The sequence below is a fragment of the Mirounga leonina genome, unplaced genomic scaffold (assembly GCF_011800145.1).
Source record: "Mirounga leonina isolate KUSES-001 unplaced genomic scaffold, KU_Mleo_1.0 Mir_154, whole genome shotgun sequence".
NCBI lineage: Eukaryota > Metazoa > Chordata > Mammalia > Carnivora > Phocidae > Mirounga > Mirounga leonina.
The window spans coordinates 52,568,474-52,588,885 of NW_023270389.1; the positions used below are offsets into that span (position 1 = coordinate 52,568,474).

A 20,412-nucleotide genomic window follows, 5' to 3' on the forward strand; every position below is an offset into this window, starting at 1 on the left:
ATGTCTTTTAAAAGGCAGGCCTAAAGATAAATGCCCTGGAAGACTTCACTTTGTCCTTTTATTTCAGAAAGGCTGATCTCATTTAGTCTAGATTTGGACTAGAATAGTCTTGAAGGTTTGACCATAGACCACGGTGGCTTAAGTCCTAGGACTTTGTCCTAGTCCAGTGGTTCTCAAAGTATGGTCTGAGGATTCCCCAGGGATCCTTAAGACATTTCTCAGGGAGTTCACCAGTAAAGCTATCTTCATATTAATTCTTACACATCATTTGTCTTTTATTCTCATTCTCTCACATGTTATGGTGGTTTTCTGGAGGCTAAATGACAGGTGATACCACAACATCACACGTCATGGCAATGAAAGCAGAAGCAGGTTTTTGAACCCATCTCTTTTCTGTTAAGCCAGACATTAAAGGGAATTGCAAAAATGTAAAATAATGCCACTCTTCTCATCAAATTTTCCTTGTAAAATATATTTTTCATAAGCTATATATATATATTTTAAAGATTTTACTTATTTATATGACAGAGAGAGAGCACACAAGCAGGGGGAACAGCAGAGGGAGAGGGAGAGGCAGGCTCCCCGCTGAGCAGGGAGCCCGATGCGGGGCTCGATCCCAGGACCTTGGGACTTTGACCTGAGCCGAAGGCAGACGCTTAACCGACTGAGCCACCCAGTGCCCCCCATAAGCTATATTTTGTATGTTAACATGTAACTGTTTTAAGATGAATTAATAAATATTTTAAGGATTTCTAAGTTTTAATTTCTAATATAGTAAATGTTTTTTTCTAATATGGTAAATATTGATAGATATAACCCAAATAAAAATTTGGGGAGCTTTGAGTATTCTGGCCTGAATCATATTTCCAGATTTGATCTAGTTTATTTACAAATCTCTGAAATAACCTGGGACCACACTGATCTCTAGATGCAGAATAATCTGTCTGTAATCAAATGTTTGGTGGTGGTAGAACAGAAAATAATTTACTCACACCTTGTGTAGGACAACTGTGTATTAAAGAAAAAGAATAAGTAATAGTATTACCATCTTTTATTTCACGAATGCTTTTGCTGGAGGAATGATGATATGATGATGATAGGTTTTGCTTCCTGAGTGCTCACCATGTGCTTGGCATATGCATCATCTAATTTATTATTTCTTATAACAATCCTATAAACTAGGTCTAGAGTTACTCCTACAAGAGATTAGGTAAATCACCCAGTATTATGCAGCTAATAAATTGCAGGATTGGATTGTAAACTCAAGTCTTTCTGACTCCAAAACTCCCATTGTTCTTGACTGTGCAGAAAAGCAGTGGGAATTGCAAGGTTGATGTTAAGAATTATTGAATACATACATTTCAAGAATTGTGGTAAGTCTGAAAGTGACACAAGAGAAATGTAAGGCTTGATCCTTGCCCCCATCCAGTTTATAATCTAATTAAGTAGATGTCTTCTATACTTGAAACAAATAGAAAATAATGTAATACCATCCTTGGTACGGTATGTTATGGACTATATATAATGGCCTTTGAGGATCATAGGAGGGAGAGGCCCATGTGAATTCTAGAGAGGAGTCAAGGGAAGCTTTAGGAAGAAAATAGGTTTATAGGTTGGCCTAAATAGGATTTGGATAGTAGGAACGGAGGAGGAAAGAAACATTATTCTAGGCCTAGTAATAGGAATATGTATGAGATGTAAATAGGATTTTTTCAGTATCTTCAAGGTCTCATGTCTGGGCCCCCACTAGGCCGGCGAGAAAAGGCATTTTAAGCATATTCTGCCTCTGTTCTCTAAGGTTTAAATATGGATATCTATAGTAGATATGTTCCAGAAGATCACAATGTTATTAATAGGGTGATGAAACCATTTATTGTGTGATAGAGGATGCTATTAAAAATTACAGCAGGGGAACAGATGTAACTGGAACCACCCTGGGTCCATTGAAACATATGTCACCCAAGCTATTAACCATAAACACCTGCTGTCTAACTTCTGTTAAATTCTCTCTTGTCGATTTCCTGGTATAGTTCCAGAGAGGTTATTCAAAACTAATGTTTTTTCACAGTGTGGCTTGTGCCCCAATAGCGGATCATGAAATTAATTTGGTGGGTTGCACCAGCCTTAAAAAATGTAATGGGAATAGGCACGCCTGGCTGGCTCAGTCGGTAGAGCATGTGACTCTTGATCTCAGGGTCCTGAGTTTGAGCCCCACGTTGGGTGTAGAGATTACTTAAAAAATGAAAAATTAAAAAAATACCTAATGGGAATAAAAACTTCAGTATATTACATGTAGTAAGGATAAATAGTATTTTGGTTAATGATATACATGCAGGTATACCCCATATATGCAATGTACCCAGGACAAAAGTGTCCAAGTCTCCATTACCACTGCCAATAAGTTATTTGGTTGGTTACCTTATTAGTAGAAGATATATATATGTATATATATATTTACGTATATAAAATTGAAATAAGATATACACTAATATATACTATATAATATAATAAAAATAATTTATACTATGTGTAATACAATATATTAAGCAATATATATGTATTTGGACAGGACATCCACCTCCTCATAGTCTAAATTAGCTGTGCAGGCTCTAGTCATTATGCTTGCAATCCAGTGAGAAGGAATTATACTTTCCTAGAAGTTGTATACTACATGACTACTTACATCTTAGGTCTACTATTTGGACATATGGCCACATCATGCTGCAAGAGAGACTGGGAAGTAGTTTTATTCCAATATAAATATAGGTTTTTAAAAAATGTGTGGTTAAAAAAAAGAGAATTGGGTTCTGTTCCTAAAGAAGGGGAGATCAGATTTTAGGGAAGACAGCTGTGTCTGAGTACTATAACAGGGGCTCGCATGATCATGAGGAGCCTGGAAACGAGCAGGAACCAAGGGAGCTCTGGAGGGTCAGACCACAAGAACCACAGCATGTTCTCATAGCAGGAAGTTTGATCAGTACACCCTTGCTGTCACCTTGATGAATGGCCTTCAACTAGCCTCATGTTCCTGTGTCCCTTGTTCAAGTGTCAAGATCCTGGTCATTTATTATGAAAGCTAAAAAACTTAACTCACAGATACAGAGAACAGATTGCTGGTTGCCAGAGGTGGAGTTAGGGTAGGTGAAATGGGTAAAGAGGGTCAAAATGTAAAAACTTCCAGTTACACGGTAAATATGTTTTGGGAATGCACTGTACAGCATAATGACTATAGTTAACAATACTGCATTGAATTAAATACGATACTGTATTGTATTTGAAAGTTGCTAAGAGATTAGATCTTAAAAGTTTGCATCACAAGAAAAAAAGTTTTGTAATTATGTGAGGTGATGGAGTTAACTTACCGTGATAATCATTTTATAATATATACATAGATCAAATTATTATGTTGCATACCTTAAACTGATACAATGTTATATGTGAATGAGAAAATGAAATGATTAAAAACAACAGCAGAAAAAGTGTCAAGATCCTAGGATTGAGCACCTGATTGGCAGAGCTAATTTATATTCTTGTTCCCAACCTTGTGCTGAGATGGAGAGGAGGAGGATTTTGCCTTTGGCTTATATAGTGGGAAGTTAGCTTTATCTTCCACTAGAAATCTCTAAAATGGAGATAGGGATTCTTTAAGAAAGTGTGTGTGTGTGTGTGTGTGTGTGTGTGTTTGTGTGTTGGGAGGGTGGAAAGTTAGATGCTAGCACTCAAAAGGATGTTTTTTCCATGTTTATTCTGTAAAATGAAGGGAATTAAATGAAACAATTTCAAAGATAAGGTTTGGGCCAAATCTTATGGTGGAGTCATGGCTGATTGGCTAACAACTCCCATTCCCAACCCCATCTACCTTGCTTGCTTCTATTATAAAGGCAGGAAAATTGAGAAACTTGCTTTTTTTTTTTTTCTTCTTTTAAATGTAGGGATACAATCTGGCCTTTGTTAGGGCTTGTCAGGAAAGATTTTGTTTTGCTTTCCTTTTAAAAAGGCATAGCTATCCTCTGGAGGATTCCCTCTTTTTCCTGCCACAAATGCAGATGTGATGCCAGGAGTTATGATAGCCCTCTTGTCACTAGGAGGCAATAGCCATGATGATGAAAGTCTTACACACTATGATGGAATAGAAAGGTAGAAAGAGCTTGCATCTATATTTTTGAGCTGCTGAACCACCTCCACCTTTAAATTTCTTGTTATGTGAAAAAATAATCTTTTACTTTTAAAAGTCAATCTTACTATTTTTCTGTTATCTATAATCAAAGAATTCCTAACTTCAACAGCTTACAAGTATACACGTTTAGTAAAGGTAGAGATTAATGTAGGGTTATGCAGATAGAGATGTTATTCTTTTTTTTTTTTTTAAAGATTTTATTTATTTATTTGACAGAGACAGAGATAGCGAGAGCAGGAACACAAGCAGGGGGAGTGGGAGAGGGAGAAGCAGGCTCTCCGCAGAGCAGGGAGCCCGATGCGGGACTCGATCCCAGGACCCTGGGATCATGACCCGAGCCGAAGGCAGACGCTTAACGACTGAGCCACCCAGGCGCCCAAGATGTTATTCTAACTAGATTGCCCTTCCTTCTGACTTCTGAATGACCAAATCTTGCCCATTCTTTATGGCCCAGCTTAAATGCTGTATTTTTTTTTTTTTTACTAAATATATGAATCCATTTATCCCATTTCCTGTGTCTTCCCCCACGCTCCTGCCACAAACATGATCCTGAATCTTATGTTGAATCTTGCTTTTCTTCTTTTTAAAAAAATAGTGTTACTGAGTCTATTTGCATTCCTAAAACGTCAATTTTAATTGCTTTGAACTTTACAAAAATATATCTTGTTATATATAATCTTTTGGATCTACTTTTTCCCATTAATATTATATTGCTAAGATTCATTCATATTGTGTGCTTCAGTTATTTATTGCTGTGTGACAAATTACCCCCAAATGTGGTAGCTTAAAAATGGCACACATTCCTTATCTCCCAGTTTCTCGGGCACAGCTTAGCTAGATCTTTCACTTTGGCATCTCTCATGAAGACACAGTCAAGGTGTTGCCTGTGACTGCAGTCATCTCAAGGTTCATCTGGGGCTGATCCACTTCCAAGCTCATTCAGTGGTTGTTGGCAGAGTTAAGTTCCTCATGAGCTAATGGATTGAGGGCTTCCATTCCTTATTGGCTGTTGGCCAGGGGTTGCCTTCTGTTCCTTGAAAGGTGGCCCTCTCCATCATATTACATAAGAAGAGCCAGGGAGAGAATACCAATAAGGCAAAGTCACAGTCTGCTATAACTGAATTGTGGAAATGACATCCCATCACTGTTGCTGTATTTTCATTAGAAGAAAGTCACTATGTCCAGGCTGCATTCAGGGGCAGGAATTACACAAGGGTATGAATATCAGGAGACAGGGTAAGAGTCACTGGGAGCCCTGTTAGAAGCTGCCTACCGCATGGTATCACTATAATTTATTCATTTTAACTACTATATCCTATTTTGTGTGACTATGCTACAGTTTATGCTCCTGTTCTTGGGCTTTGTTTTCCTGCCCAGGATTTTTGCTGTTATGAACAGTGATGCTACAAACATTCTTATACATATGAAGGGGACTATGCTACTCTTCTCTGAATCATTACCAATTTAATATGTGTTCTGCTAGACTGAGCACAACGAATTCCTTGATTAATTGTGCCTGGAATTAATCTCATCCTTTCTGAACTCCCACAGCATACCTCATGTCTTATGATATTTAGCACTTGTTACCTTTTATCACACTTATTTTGTGCATGTCATATTTTCTCCCTTAAAATAATAAGTCGTTGAGGGCAGGAAATAAATTTGATTCTTCTTTGTAATTTACATAGGGACTACACAGCACTTAGTACATTAGTAAGCTTTCAGTAAGCATCACTGAATGAATAATTCTGTCTAAATGTCAGTGCCTAAGTTTTAAAGTTTTAATCTGGCTCCAGTAATCCCTCTGTATTTCTCACTTTTCCCCAGCATGAACCCTTGTTTAGGCAGGTGAATCTCTTTAGCATTCTTTTTCAATCTTTTCCTAATAAATCTAGCCACATTGATCTGCTTCTTCTTCTGTTCCTGTTGAATTTATTGTTTATATCACACATTCAGCATTTTAGTATATATTCAGGCAGTGTGCTCATTTATAGTAGGTGCACAATAAACTTTATTGATTGCGGGATGAAGTAAGTGTCTTATAATTATTTTCAACCAGTTAAGTATTTTTATCCCATCTATATTGTCAGTTGACTGATGAAATAAGCAGATAAACAAATACTGATTTGTTTGAGTAGATTACTATTACTTTTTCTTGGCTTCAGGTATTTTGGGAGTTAATGGAGCCAGAAGGACCTCCAGAATCAGAGAGTTCAGAAAAATCAGTATTTTTCTCACAGCAAGACGATGAAGAAGAAGAAGATGAAGAAGAAGCGAAAGAACCAGAGGAAACAGCCACTCTTAATCCTCTCTTACAACCTGCTCTCACAGGGGATGTAGAAGGTTTGCAGAAGATTTTTGAGGATCCTGAGAACCCTCATCATGAACAGGCCATGCAGCTCCTCTTGGAAGAAGACATCGTTGGGAGAAATTTGTTGTATGCAGCTTGCATGGCTGGGCAAAGTCATGTGATTAGAGCTTTGGCAAAATATGGTGTGAACCTGAATGAAAAAACCACCAGAGGTATTTTGTCTTTTTTCTCTCATTGATATTACTTATGACTACCTAAAGATGCTATGTACCATCTCTAAAGTTGGATAAATTTGATGTGCCTGCTTTATATTTTGCATATATTATATATAGTATACATACATATGAATGTGTGAGCATGTGTATACATGTTGATATAGTATAGCATAGTAGTTAAGTACATAGACTTCACTGTTTTTTTTTTTTTTTTTTGAAAGAGAGCCTGCATGTGCATGTGTGAGTGGGGGTGGGGAGAGGGGCAGAGGGAGAGAGAGAATCTTTTTTTAATTTAAATTCAATTTAATTAACATACTATATTATTAGTTTCAGAAGTAGAATTTAGTGATTCATCAGTTGCATGTAACACCCGGTGCTCATTATATCACATGCCCTCCTTAATGCCCATCACCCAGTTACCCCATTCCCCCACCCACCTGCCCTCCAGCAACCCTGTTTGTTTCCTAGAGTTAAGAGTCTCTTATGCTTTGCCTCCCTCTCTGTTTTCATCTAATTTTATTTTTCCTTCCCTTCCCCTATGTTCCTCTGTTTCCTAAATTCCACATAAGAGTGAAATCATATGGTATTTGTCTTTCTCTGATTTATTTCACTTAGCATAATACACTCTAGTTCCATCCACATCGTTGCAAATGGCAAGATTTCATTCTTTTTGATGGCTGAGTAATATTCCACTGTGTGTGTGTGTGTGTGTGTGTGTGTGTGTGTGTGTATATATATATATATTCCAAGGTATATATATATATATATATATATATACCTCTTCTTTACCTATTCGTCTGTCAATGGACATCTGTGCTCTTTCCACATTTTGGTTATTGTGGGCATTGCTGCTATAAACATTGGGGTGCATGTGCCCCTTCAAATCATTATGTTTATATCCTTTGGATAAATACCTAGTAGTGCAATTGCTGGGTCACAGGGTAGCTCTATTTTTTTAAGGATTTTATTTATTTATTTGATAGAGAGAGAGAGAGAGATTGAGAGAGGGAGAGCCGGAAGGAGAAGCAGACTCCCCATGGAGCAGGGAGCCCAACATGGGGCTCCATCCAGGAACCCTGAGATCATGACCTGCTGAAGGCACACTCTTAACCAACTGAGCCACCCAGGCGTCCTGGGTAGCTCTAATTTTAACTTTTTGAAGAACCTCCATACTCTTCCAGAGTAGCCACACCAGCTTGCATTCCCACCAACAGTGTAAAAGGGTTTCCCTTTCTCTGCATCCTCGCCAACATCTGTCGTTTCTTGACTTGTTAATTTTGGCCATTCTGACTGGTATGAGGTGGTATCTCATTGTGGTTTTGATTTGTATTTTCCTGATGCCAAGTGATGTTGAACATTTTTTTGTGTGTCTGTTGGCCATTGTATGTCTTCTCTGGAGAAATGTCTGTTCATGTCTTCTGCCCATTTCTTGACTGGATTTTTTGTTTTTTGGGTGTTGAGTGTGATACATTTTTTATAGATTTTGGATACTAGCTCTTTGTCTGATAATACATTGCAAATATCTTCTCCCATTCTGTAGGTTGCCTTTTAGTTTTGTTGACTGTTTCCTTTGCTGTGCAAAAGCTTTTTATCTTGATAAAGTCCCAATAGTTCAGTTTTGCTTTTGTTTCTCTTGCCTTTGGAAACATGTCTAGCAAGAAGTTGCTGTGGCCAAGGTCACAGAGGTTGCTGCCTGTGTTCTCTAGGATTATGATGGATTTACCATTTAGGTATCCATTTAGAGTTTATTTTTGTGTATGGTGTAAGAAAGTGGTCCAGTTTCATTCTTCTGCATGTGGCTGTCCAATTTTCCCAACACCATTTGTTGAAGACACTGTTTTTTTTTTTCCATTGGATATTCTTTCCTGCTTTGTCAGAGATTAATTGACCATAGAGTTGAGGGTCCATTTCTGGGTTCTCTATTCTGTTCCATTGATCTATGTGTCTGTTTTTGTGCCAGTACCATACTGTCTTGATGATTAGAACTTTGTAATACAGCTTAAAGTCCAGAATTGTGATGCCTGCAGCTTTGGTTTTCTTTTTCAACATTACTTTGGCTATTTGGGGTCTTTTCTGGTTCCATACAAATTTTAAGATTGTTTGTTCCAGCTCTGTGAAAAATGTTGTTGGTATTTTGATAGGGATTGCATGGAATGTGTAGATTGTTTTGGGTAGCATAGACATTTTAACAATATTTGTTCTTCCAATCCATGAACATGGAATGTTTTCCCATTTCTTTGTGTCTTCCTCAATTTCTTTCATAAGTGTTCTGTAGTTTTCAGAGTACAGATCCTTTACCTCTTTGTTTAGGCTTATTCCTAGGTATCTTATTGTTTTTGGTGAAAATGTAAATGGGATCTATTCCTTGATTTCTCTTTCTTCTGCCTCATTGTTAGTATATAGAAATACAACTGACTTCTGTGCATTGATTTTATATCCTGCGACTTTGCCGAATTCCGGTGTCAGTTCTAGCAATTATTTGCTGGAATCTTTTGGGTTTTCTACATAGAGTATCATGTTGTCTGCTAAGAGTGAAAGTTTGACTTCATCTTTGCCAGTTTGGATGCCTTTTATTTCTTTTTGTTGTTGAATTGCTGAGGCTAGGACTTCTAGTACTATGTTGAACAGTATTGGTGGGAGTAGACATCCCTGTCGTGTTCCTGACCTTGGGGGAAAAAGCTCTGTTTTTCCCCATTGAGGATGATATTCACTGTGGGTTTTTCATATATGGCTTTTATGATATTGAGGTATGTTTCCTCTATCCCTACGCTGTGGAGAGTTTTTCTGAAAAAAAGGATGCTGTATTTTGTCAAATGCTTTTTTCTGCATCTTTTGAGAGGATCATATGGTTCTTGTCCTTTCTTTTATTAATGTGGTGTATCACATTTATTGATTTGCAGATGTTGAACCACCCTTGCAGCCCAGGAATAAATCCCACTTGGTCGTGGTGAATAATCCTTTTAATGTTTTTTTTAGCTAGTATCTTGGTGAGAATTTTTGCATTCATGTTCATCAGGGATATTGGTCTGTAATTCTCCTTTTTGGTGTGGTCGTTATCTGGTTTTGGGATCAGAGTAATGCTAGCCTCATAGAATGAGTTTGGAAGTTTTCCTTCCATTTCTGTTTTTTGAAACAGTTTCAGAATAGGTATTAATTCTTTCAGTGTTTAGTAGAATTCGCCTGGGAAGCCATCCAGCCTTGGACTCCTGTTTCTTGGGAGATTTTTGATTACTGATTCAGTTTCTTTGTTGGTTATGGGTCTGTTCAGGTTTTCTATTTCTTCCTGTTTCAGTTTTGGTAGTTTATATGTTTCTAGGAATGCATCCATTTTTCCAGATTGCCTAATTTGTTGGCATATGATTGCTTATAATATTCTCTTATAATTGTTTGTATTTCTTTGGTGTTGGTTGTGATCTCTCCTCTTTCATTCATGATTTTATTTATTTGGGTCCTTTCTCTCTTCTTTTTGATAAGTCTGGCTAGGAGTTTATTGCTCTTTTTTTTTTAAGATTTTATTTATTTGAGAGAGAGAGAGAGAGACAGAGACAGAGCATGAACAGGGGGAGGAGGCAGAGGGAGAGGGAGAAGCAGGCTCCCTGCTGAGCAGGGACCCCCCCCAATGCAAGGCTCAATCCCAGGACTGTGGGATCATGACCTGAGCTGAAGCCAGACACTTAACTGACTGAGCCATCCAGGCACCCTGGAATTTATTGATCTTATTAATTCTTTCAAAGAACCAGATCCTAATTTCGTTGATCTGTTCTATTGTTTTTATTTCTATATCATTGATTTCTGCCCTAATCTTTATTATTTCTCTTCTCTTGCTGGATTTAGGCTTTATTTGCTGTTCTTTTTCCAGATCTAGGGTGTAATGTTAGGTTGTGTATTTGAGGCTTTTCTTATTTTTTGAGAAAGGCCTGTATTGCAATATATTTCTCTCTTAGGACCACCTTTGTTACATCCCAAAGGTTCTGAACTGTCGTATTTTCATTTTCATTTGCCTCCATGGATCCTGGTTAACCCATTCATTCTTTAGTAGGATGCTCTTTAATCTCTATGTATTTGTGGTCCTTCCAAATTTTTTCTTATGGTTGACTTCAAGTTTTAAAGTATTGTGGTCTGAAAATTTGCATGTTATAATCTCAATCTTTTTATACTGGTTGAGACCTGATTTGTGACTCAGTATGTGATCTATTCTGGACAGTGTTCCATGTGCACTTGACAAGAATATGTATTCTACTGCTTTAGGATGAAATGCTCTGAATATATTTAACAGAATATATCTGTTAAGTCCATCTGGTCCAGTGTGTCATTCAAAGCCCTTGTTTCCTTGTTGATCTTCTGCTTAGATGATCTGTCCATTGCTGAGAGTGAGGTGTTGAAGTCCCCTACTATTATTGTATTATTATCAATGAATTTCTTTAATTTTGTTATTAATTGGTTTATATATTTGGCTGCTCCCAAGTTAGGGGCATAAATATTTACAATTGTTAGATCTTCCTGTTAGATAGACACTTTTATTATGATATAGTGTCCTTCTTATTACAGTCTTTGGCTTAAAATCTAGTTTGTCTGATATAAGGATGGCTATTCCAGCTTTCTTTTGATGTCCATTGGCATGATAAATGGTTCTCTACCCCCTCACTTTCAACTTGGAGCTGTCTTTGGATCTAACATGAGTCTCTTGTAAGCAGCATATAAGATGGGTCTTTTTTTATTAATCCATTCTGATATCATATATCTTTTGATTAGAACATTTACTCCATTTACATTCAGAATAATTATTGAAAGATATGAAGTTAGTGCCATTGTGTTACCTGTAAAGTCACTGTTCCTGTAGATTGTTTGCGTTCCTTTCTGGTCTTTGTTAATTTTGGGCTCTCCCTCCGCTGAAAGGACCCCCTTTAATATTTCTTGCAGGGCTGGTTTAATGTTCACAAATTCCTTTAGTTTTTGTTTGTCCTGGAACCTCTTTATCTCTCCTTCATTCTGAATGACAACCTTGTTGGATAAAGAATTCTGGGCCGCCCGCACATTTTTCCAGTTTAGCACATTGAATATGTCATGCCATTCCTTTCTAGCCTGCAGGTCCCTGGGCACAGGTCTCCTGCCAGCCTTATGTTTCTACCCTTGTAGGTTAAGGACCTCATGTTCCGAGCTGCTTTCAGGATATTCTCTTTATCTTTGAAATGCATGAATGCAAGCTTTACTATTATATGTCAAGGTTTTGACCTATTTTTATTGATTTTGAGGGGGGTTCTCTGTACCTCCTGGACTTGAATGCCTGTTTCCTTCCCCAGATTAGGGAAGTTCTCAGCTATAATTTGTTCAAATAGACCTTCTGTCCCTTGGAGAGAGAGAACCTTAAGCAGGCTCCACACTTAGCAAGGGACCCACTGCTGGATTCGATCTCATGACCCTGAGATCATGACCTGAGCTGAAATCAAGAGTCAGATGCTTAACCAGCTGTCACCCAGGCATCGTCACAGACTTCACTCTTAATTAGCTGTATGACTTGGGCAAATTACCTAATCTTTTTGTGCTTCTGTTTCTTCATCTGAAAAATGGGAATAATAGTTGTTTTTTCCTTAAAGGATGTTGTAAGGATTAAATAAGATAGTAAATATAAATATCTTATCATAGTAGTTGGCACATAGTAAGCTGATATACAGTAATTGCTTAATAATAATATTGTTATCTCTTTCCTTTGAAGATTTTTTTAGTTTTGCTGTCATGATCTAATTAGCTCTTTTTATTTGGTCACTTTTTTTTTTTTCAGATTGCAAATATATTACATGGTCATTTTAGAAAATAAAAGAAAAAAATGACCTCCAGCAAATAGGGAATATACATTTTCTTCATGTTCATATGGAATTTAAAAAAATGGATCACAAGTAAGTCCATAAAGTCTCAACAAATATCAGAGGATCTACAGCATGTAGTCTTTGTTCTCTGACCACAATAAAATAAGATTAGAAAATAGTAACAAAAAGATAACTGAAAATCCTGTATAATTTTGGAAACAAAAGCACACTTTCAGTCATCTCTGGGTCAGAGAAGATACACTAAAACTTATGAAATATTTAAGTGACAACAGGATCACTCTATGTCAGACCTGTGGACTAAAACTAAAATTAAAATTCTAGTTTAGGGTGCCTGGGTGGCTCAGATGGTTAAGCATCTGCCTTCAGCTCAGGTCATGATCTCAGGATCCTGGGATTGAGTCCCACATCTGGCTCCTTGCTCAGCGAGGAGCTTGCTTCTCCCTCTGCCTGCCACTCCCCCTGCTTGTACTCTCCCTCTCTCTGGCAAATAAATAAATAAATAATCTTAAAAAAAATTCTAGTTTAACATATATATTAGAATATAAGAAACATTGAAAATTATAAGCAAGGCATTTAACTCAAGGAGTTAGAAAAAAAGAATAGGATACTAGCAAGCAAAACAATATTTGCTTTATGGGAGTCTCAGAGGCAAAGGGAGAGGGAGGGGCAGGAGAGCTGATTAAAAAAATAATGGTTGAAAACTCCCCAAATCTGAGTAATCGAAAGAAAGTAGAAGAAAAATAGGAAAAAAGTAGAAGTGAAGTAATGACATTGAAAATAAAGAAAAGAGAGGATCAACGAACCAAAATCTAATTTAGTGAAAAAGACAGAATTGATAAACCTTTGATAATATTTGATAATTTTTGATATTTGATAATATCAGAGAGGTGGAGAGCATAAATAATAATTACAATTTTAAAAGATGGAGCATACACACAGGAAAAACTAAGACTTAAAAAATCATTACATCGGGCACCTGGGTGGCTCAGTTGGTTGAGCAAGTGCCTTCGGCTTAGGTCATGATCCTGGAGTCCCAGGATCGAGTCTCGCATCGTGCTCCCAGCTCAGCAGGGGGTCTGCTCTCTCTCTGGCCCTCTCCCCTCTCATGCTCTCTTTCACCCTTTCTCTCTCAAATAAATAAAGTCTTAAAAAAAATCATTACATTCATCAACTGATGAATGGATAAAGAGGATGTGGTGTGTGTGTGTGTGTGTGTGTGTGTATAAAATGGAATATTACTCAGCCACCAAAAATGATGAAATCTTGCCATTTGCAATGATGTGAATGGAGCTAGATGTATTATGCTAGTGAAATAAGTCAGAGAAACACAAATACCATATGATTTCACTCATGTGGAATTTAAGAAACAAAACAGATGAACAAATGGGAAGGGGGAGAAAGAGAGAGAGGGAACAAACCATAAGAGACTCTTAACCATAGAAAACAAACTGAAGGTTGTTGGAGGGAGGTGAGTGGGCGATGGGCTAGATGGGTGATGGGTATTAAGGAGCGTACTTGTTGTAATGAGCACTGGGTATTATATGTAAGTGATGAATCACTGAATTCCACCCCTGAAACCAATATTATGCTATACATTAACTAACTAGAATTTAAATAAAAATTTGAAGAAAAAAATCATTAGAAAATATAAATAATTTTATGACAATACATTTGAAAACTTGGATGAAATGGACAATTTTCTTATAAAGTATAAATTACCAAAGTTAATTCAAGAAAAAAATAGAAATCTTGACTAGATCATGGTTATTTTGAAAAAATGAATAAGTAATAAAAATAGGCCTCTTTCCCCCACCCCCACCTAATTCTGGGCTCAGACATTTTAAAAGGTAAGATTTACTGCACTTTTAGGGAAAAGGTAATCTCTGGCTTATACAATGTTCAGAGAATTGGAAAAGAGAGTTGGAAAACTGCTTAATGGCCGTAGTAGAAAGAAAAGTTATAGGCCAATCTCATTTAATAACAAAGATGCAAACATCTTAAATAAAATATTAACAAATTGAATCTAGATTGTGTATTACAAAATGTAATGTACTGGGTTGGGTTTAGTCCATTAATGAGAGGTTGATTTTAACATTAGAAAAAAATATTAGTATAATTTACTACATTAAAGTTTGAATGAACAAAACCACATGATAATTTCAAAAGATGTAGGAAGTCTTTTGAAAAAAATGTTGCACTCATCCATGATGAATGCTCTTAGGGAAATAGAAATAGAAGAAACCTTCCTTAATTTTAAGGCTCTCTATCAAAAACCTGAAGCAAACTTACCTAGTATTGAATCTTTATTATTTATTTATGTATGTATGTATGTATGTATGTATGTATGTATGGCGTGAAGCCCAATGTGGGGCTTGGACTCACAACCCTGAGATCAAGACCTGAGCTGAGATCAACAGTCAGACGCTTAACCGTCAGCCACCCAGGCACCTCAGTATTGAATCCTTAGAAGCATTCTTTAAAGTCAGAAACAAGGGGCCCCTGGGTGGCTCAGTCAGTTAAGCATCTGCCTTTGGCTCAGGTCATGATCCAGTGGTCCTGGGATTGAGCCCCGTGTGGGGCTACCTGCTTCCTGCTCATTAGGGAGCCCCTCTCCCTCTCTTCCTTGCTTGTGCTCTCTGTTGCCATCTCTGTCACTATCTCTGTCAGTATCTCTGTCTCTCAAATAAGTAAAATCTCTCAAAAAAATAAAGTCAGAAACAAGACTATGATATTCACTATCATGGCTTTTTTTAAAAAATAAGATTTTATTTATTTATTTGTCAGAGAGCGAGCACAAGCAGGGGGAGCAGCAGGCAGAGGGAGAAGCAGGCTCCTGCTGAGCAAGGAGCCCGGTGCAGGACTCGATCTCAGAACCTTGGGATCATGACCTGAGCTGAAGGCAGACGCTTAACCAACTGAGCCACCCAGGCATCCCTGTCATGGCTTTTGTTTATTTATTTATTTATTTATTTATTTATTTATTTATTTATTTATTTGACAGAGAGAGAGAGACAGTGAGAGAGGGAACACAAGCAGGGAGTGGGAGAGGGAGAAGCAGACTCCCCGCTGAGCAGGGAGCCCGATGCTGGGCTCAATCCCAGGACCCTGGGATCATGACCTGAGCTGAAGGTAGACGCTTAACGACTAAGCCACCCAGGTGCCCCTATCATGGCTTTTATTAATGACTAGGGTGGCGGGGCGCCTGGGTGGCTCAGTTGGTTAAGCGACTGCCTTCGGCTCAGGTCATGATCCCGGAGTCCTGGGATCGAGTCCCGCATCGGGCTCCCTGCTTGGCAGGGAGTCTGCTTCTCCCTCTGACCCTCCTCCCTCTCATGCTCTTGGTCTCTCATTCTCTCTCTCTCGCAAATAAATAAATAAAATACTAAAAAAAAAAAAAAAAAAAACCGAAAAAAAAAAAAACCAACAAAAAAAAAAAAAAATGACTAGGGTGGCAGTCCTAGCAAGTGCACTAAGATAAGAAAAATAAATAAGAGACATAACACAGTATGTGCTGGAGCTGGCTTTTACCAGCTCTTGCCAGCTGATTGTTAAAATTTCAGGGGTTTTGTAAATTGGTTGACATCACATTGGTAGGTTGAAGTTGGCCATGTTAGGAGTATATATCATGGAAATTGCTAATGGTACAAATCAGGGATTTCTCCCCAGAGAACTAGTGGTAAACATTTACCAGCAAACTGCTGGGTATAAGAATTTGAGTGGAAGAAATAAAACTCTCATTATTCATAGGGATATAGATTTAAATCCAAGGGAATCTACTATTAGTACTAATAGAATGTAATTTAGCAAGAATATGGACATAAGATCAGTACCCCAGGTGAGCTTTCAATATACCATCAACAATCAGGGAAGGTAATAAAAATACAAATCTTATTCACAGCAAAACCATACAGAAATTAGGACTAAATCTGACAAAAGAATTGCAAGACATTTATGGCAAAAAGTTTAAAACCTTATTGAGTTACATCAAAGAAGACCCAAATTGTGTATATGTTTTACACAGTGAGATTAAGTATCATCAAGATGGCAATTTAAATCCAAATTAATTTATCAATCTAGTTAATATCACATTAGGTTTTTTTTAAAATACAAACTGAGAAGCTGACCCTAAATTTCAGTGGGGAAATGATGAAATATTTAATATGTGGAGAACAGTGATTATTAATCTGGAAAAAAAGTTAAATTAGATACCTGTATTGTACCATGCACAAAAATCAATTACAGGTTTATGCAAGATATGAATATGAAAAGAAAAAGTTTCAAACTTTGTGAAAGATAGAGGAGGATTGTTATATTCTTGAGATGTCACTCAATATCTTAAAACAAGAAGTAATAACAAAACCATTAAAAGAAAAGATACATATATTTTATATATATAAATTTAAAATTATATACAAAAGATACTATAAACACAGTGACAAGGTAACACACAGACTACAAGAGGATGTTTGTAATATCTTTTCAACCCACAAAGGACATATCTGCTTAAGACCATCTACTAATCAATAAGAATAATTGAACCCAATAGAAAAATAGAAAAAGGATAGGAACAAGCAGTTAATTCATGGAAGAGAAATGCTTATGGCCAATAAGTATATAAAATATCAACTTCACTATTAAAAATGCAAATTTAAACAATGAGCTATCACTACTCACTCGTTAGATTGGTAATTTTAATATCTGTGTATAGTGTAAGAAAGTGGTCCAGTTTTCATTCTTTTGCATGTTGCTGTCCAGTTTTCCTAGCACCATTTGTTGAAAAGACTGTCTTTTCTCCTTGAATATTCATTCCTGTACTGTCAAAAAATTAATTGACCATATAGTGTGGGTTTGTTTCTGGGTTTTCTGTTCTGTTTTATTTATCTATGTGTTGATTTTTGTGCCAGTACCATACTGTTTTGATCACTGCAGCTTTGTAATATAACCTGAACTCCAGAATCGTGATGCCTCCAGCTTTGCTTTCCTTTTTCAAGGTTGCTTTGGCTATTCGGGGTCTTTCATGGTTCCATACAAATTTTAGGGTTGGTTGTTCTAGCTCTGTGAAAAATGCTGTTGGTATTTTGATAGGGATTGCATTAAATGTGTAGATCACTTTGGGTAGTATAGACATTTTAACAATATTTGTTCTTCTAATCCATTAGCATGGAATGTTTTCCCATTTCTGTGTATTTCATCTTCATCTCTTTCATTAGTGTTTTATAATTTTCAGAGTACTGGTCTTTCACCTCTTTGGTTAGGTTTATTCCTAAGTATCTTATAGTTTTTGGTACAATTGCAAATGGGATTGATTCCTTCATTTCTTTTTCTGCTGCTTCATTAATGGTGTATAGATATGCTACAAATTTCTGTATGTTGTTTTTCTATCCTGTGACTTTATGGAATTCGTGTGTCAGTTCTAGCAATTTTTTTGGTGGAGTCTTTTGGGTTTTCTATATAGAGTATCATGTCATCTGCAAATAGTGTAAGTTTGGCTTCTTTTGTGCCAATTTGGATGCCTTCCATTTCTTTTTGTTGTCTGATTGCTGTGGCTAGGATTTCCAGTATTATGTTGAATAACAGTGGTGAAAATAGACATCCCTGTCTTATTCCTGACCATAGAGGAAAAGCCCTATTTTTTTCCCATTGAGAATGATATTAGTTGTGGGTTTTTCATATATGGACTTTATTATTCAGGCCTTATTCATCGTATAACTGAAAGTTTGTACCCTTTGACCGGCCTCTTCCTATTTTCTCCACCTCTCAGTCCCTGGCAAGCACTGTTCTACTCTATTTCTATGAGATCAACTTTTTTTTTTTTTTTTCTTTTTGTTTTTAGATTCCACATATATGTGATACTGTGCAGTATTTGGGTTTCTCTGTCTTATTTCACTTAACATAGTGTCCTTCAGGTTCATCCAAGTTGTTGCAATGGCAGGATTTCCTTCTTTTTTTTAAAGATTTTATTTATTTTTTAGAGAACGAGCGAGAGAGAAACAGCATGAGAGGGGAGAGGGTCAGAGGGAGAAGCAGGCTCCCCGCTGAGCCGGGAGCCCGATGTGGGACTCGATCCCAGGACCCTGGGATCATGACCTGAGCCGAAGGCAGACGCTTAACCATCTGAGCCACCCAGGCGCCCTTCCTTCTTTTTTTTAAAAGGGTGAATAATATTCATTGTGTGTGTATATGTGAACACTGATGATGTATTGGAGCATAACAAGTCATTGGCCTCGAATTAAAAGACTTTTAGTTGAAGGACTGCAGTATAGATGTCTCTATAAAGTAAGAAGATGTATGCCATTTATTTGTGGATGATACTCAGAAGTGGAAAAGAAAGAAAATGGTTTTCAAGGTGATTGATGAATCATGTTTGCTTTCACGATTTCCTTTCTTATTAAATACTGGAGAATTGGACACTTAATCCAAAAGAAGGAGGAGAATGAAACAGTTCTGATAGTCTCAGCTCTCTGTTCTCCTGACTTCTGGTCTATTGGGAAGTGCCTTGTTTTCTTCTTGAGCCAAGGATAGGTCTCTGCAGTTGGCGGTTTATTGATGATGGAACCTCCTCTGGTTCTGGCAGGGCTCTGGTCACTAAACCTGACCATACTCAAACAAGTGTGACCAGAACTAATTACCATTTTAAAATTTGTCTCCCCATGCAACCAGCAAACATTTATTAAGGGTGGTGGAAGAGCCAGACCTTGTGCTGGGAATGGGGGATAGAAAGATGAATGAATTCAGCCTTGGACAAGTTTATAGTTTAGCAGAAAACAGCTATGTAAATAATCACTGTATGGTGGAATAAAGTATGAAATAGCTTAGAGGGGAGATAAGTCAACTTTACCTGGAAGTATTGGACATGGTCAGGGAAGGTTTTATAGAGGAGGCAATATTTCTATTGAATCCTGAAGAATGACCAAGAGTTTACCAGACAAAGGAGAGTTGAGGGATAGGGCATGGCGGACAGTATAGTAATCGCAGTGTCCGATTTTAGTGTCACAATATTGCTCATATTCTGGTATACTTGCTCACTATTTTAGGTAACTGAAATACTGGTCTTTTTATAGGTCTAATAGTTTTATTTGATATCTAAAAAATGAAATCTGAGTTACTTATGAATTGAGAACAATAGTAATGATTTAATTGCTCAATGTATACAAAAAGTCAAACTGAAGTTTACAGATTTAGATGATCTACATTGTGGTTTTGTAAAATTTCTGTTATAAGAATAATTTGAGTCCAAAAACTTCCCAACTAAGTAAAATGTGAATCTCATGGTTTTGAAATTGATCAGAAAACTGAAATGGAATCTCTGTACGTGAAAAGACTAAAAAAAACAAATATGAACCAGCCAAGTTTTCTCTGCGGAAAAAATTACAGCTTACTCTTTTTTTTTTTTTTAAATTTAGAGAGAGAGAGAAAGAGCGAGGGGGGGCAGAGGGAGACAGAGAATCTTAAACAAGCTCCATGACGTGGGGCTCGATCTCACAACCCCAAGATCATGACCTGAGCCAAAATCAAGAGTTGGACGTTTAACCAACTAAGCCACCCAGGCGCCCCCTATAGCTTACTCCTAATAAAAAGATTTCAGTGTTTGCAAAAAAGCAAAAAACTGTTCAGAGATCTCTCTCTTTTCAAATTAGAAGTGAGATAATTTGAAGGAAAATACTTGCTGTTGGGATGCCTGGGTGGCTCAGTCCATTAAGCGTCTGCCTTCGGCTCAGGTCATGATCTCAGAATCCAGGGATCCAGCCCCGCATCAGACTCCCTGCTTAGTGGGGGGTCTACTTCTTCCTCTGTCCTCACCCTGCTCTCATGCTCTCTCTCTCAAATAAATAAATAAAATCTTAAAAAAAAGAAAGAAAATACTTGATGTTAGTTTATAACCAC

The 20,412-nt window shown here is 37.2% G+C and overlaps 1 protein-coding gene across 1 annotated transcript in view; it reads left to right on the forward strand.

Annotated features, from left to right (window-relative positions):
• The first annotated feature begins 6,357 nt into the window (after nucleotides 1-6,357).
• Nucleotides 6,358-20,412, forward strand: part of ANKRD45 (ankyrin repeat domain 45) — a 45,463-nt gene continuing 31,408 nt past the window's right edge. Inside the window, exon 1 of the mRNA XM_035010782.1 lies at nucleotides 6,358-6,700. Coding sequence (XP_034866673.1) covers nucleotides 6,358-6,700 — 343 coding nt within the window. The remainder of the gene's footprint in view (nucleotides 6,701-20,412) is intronic.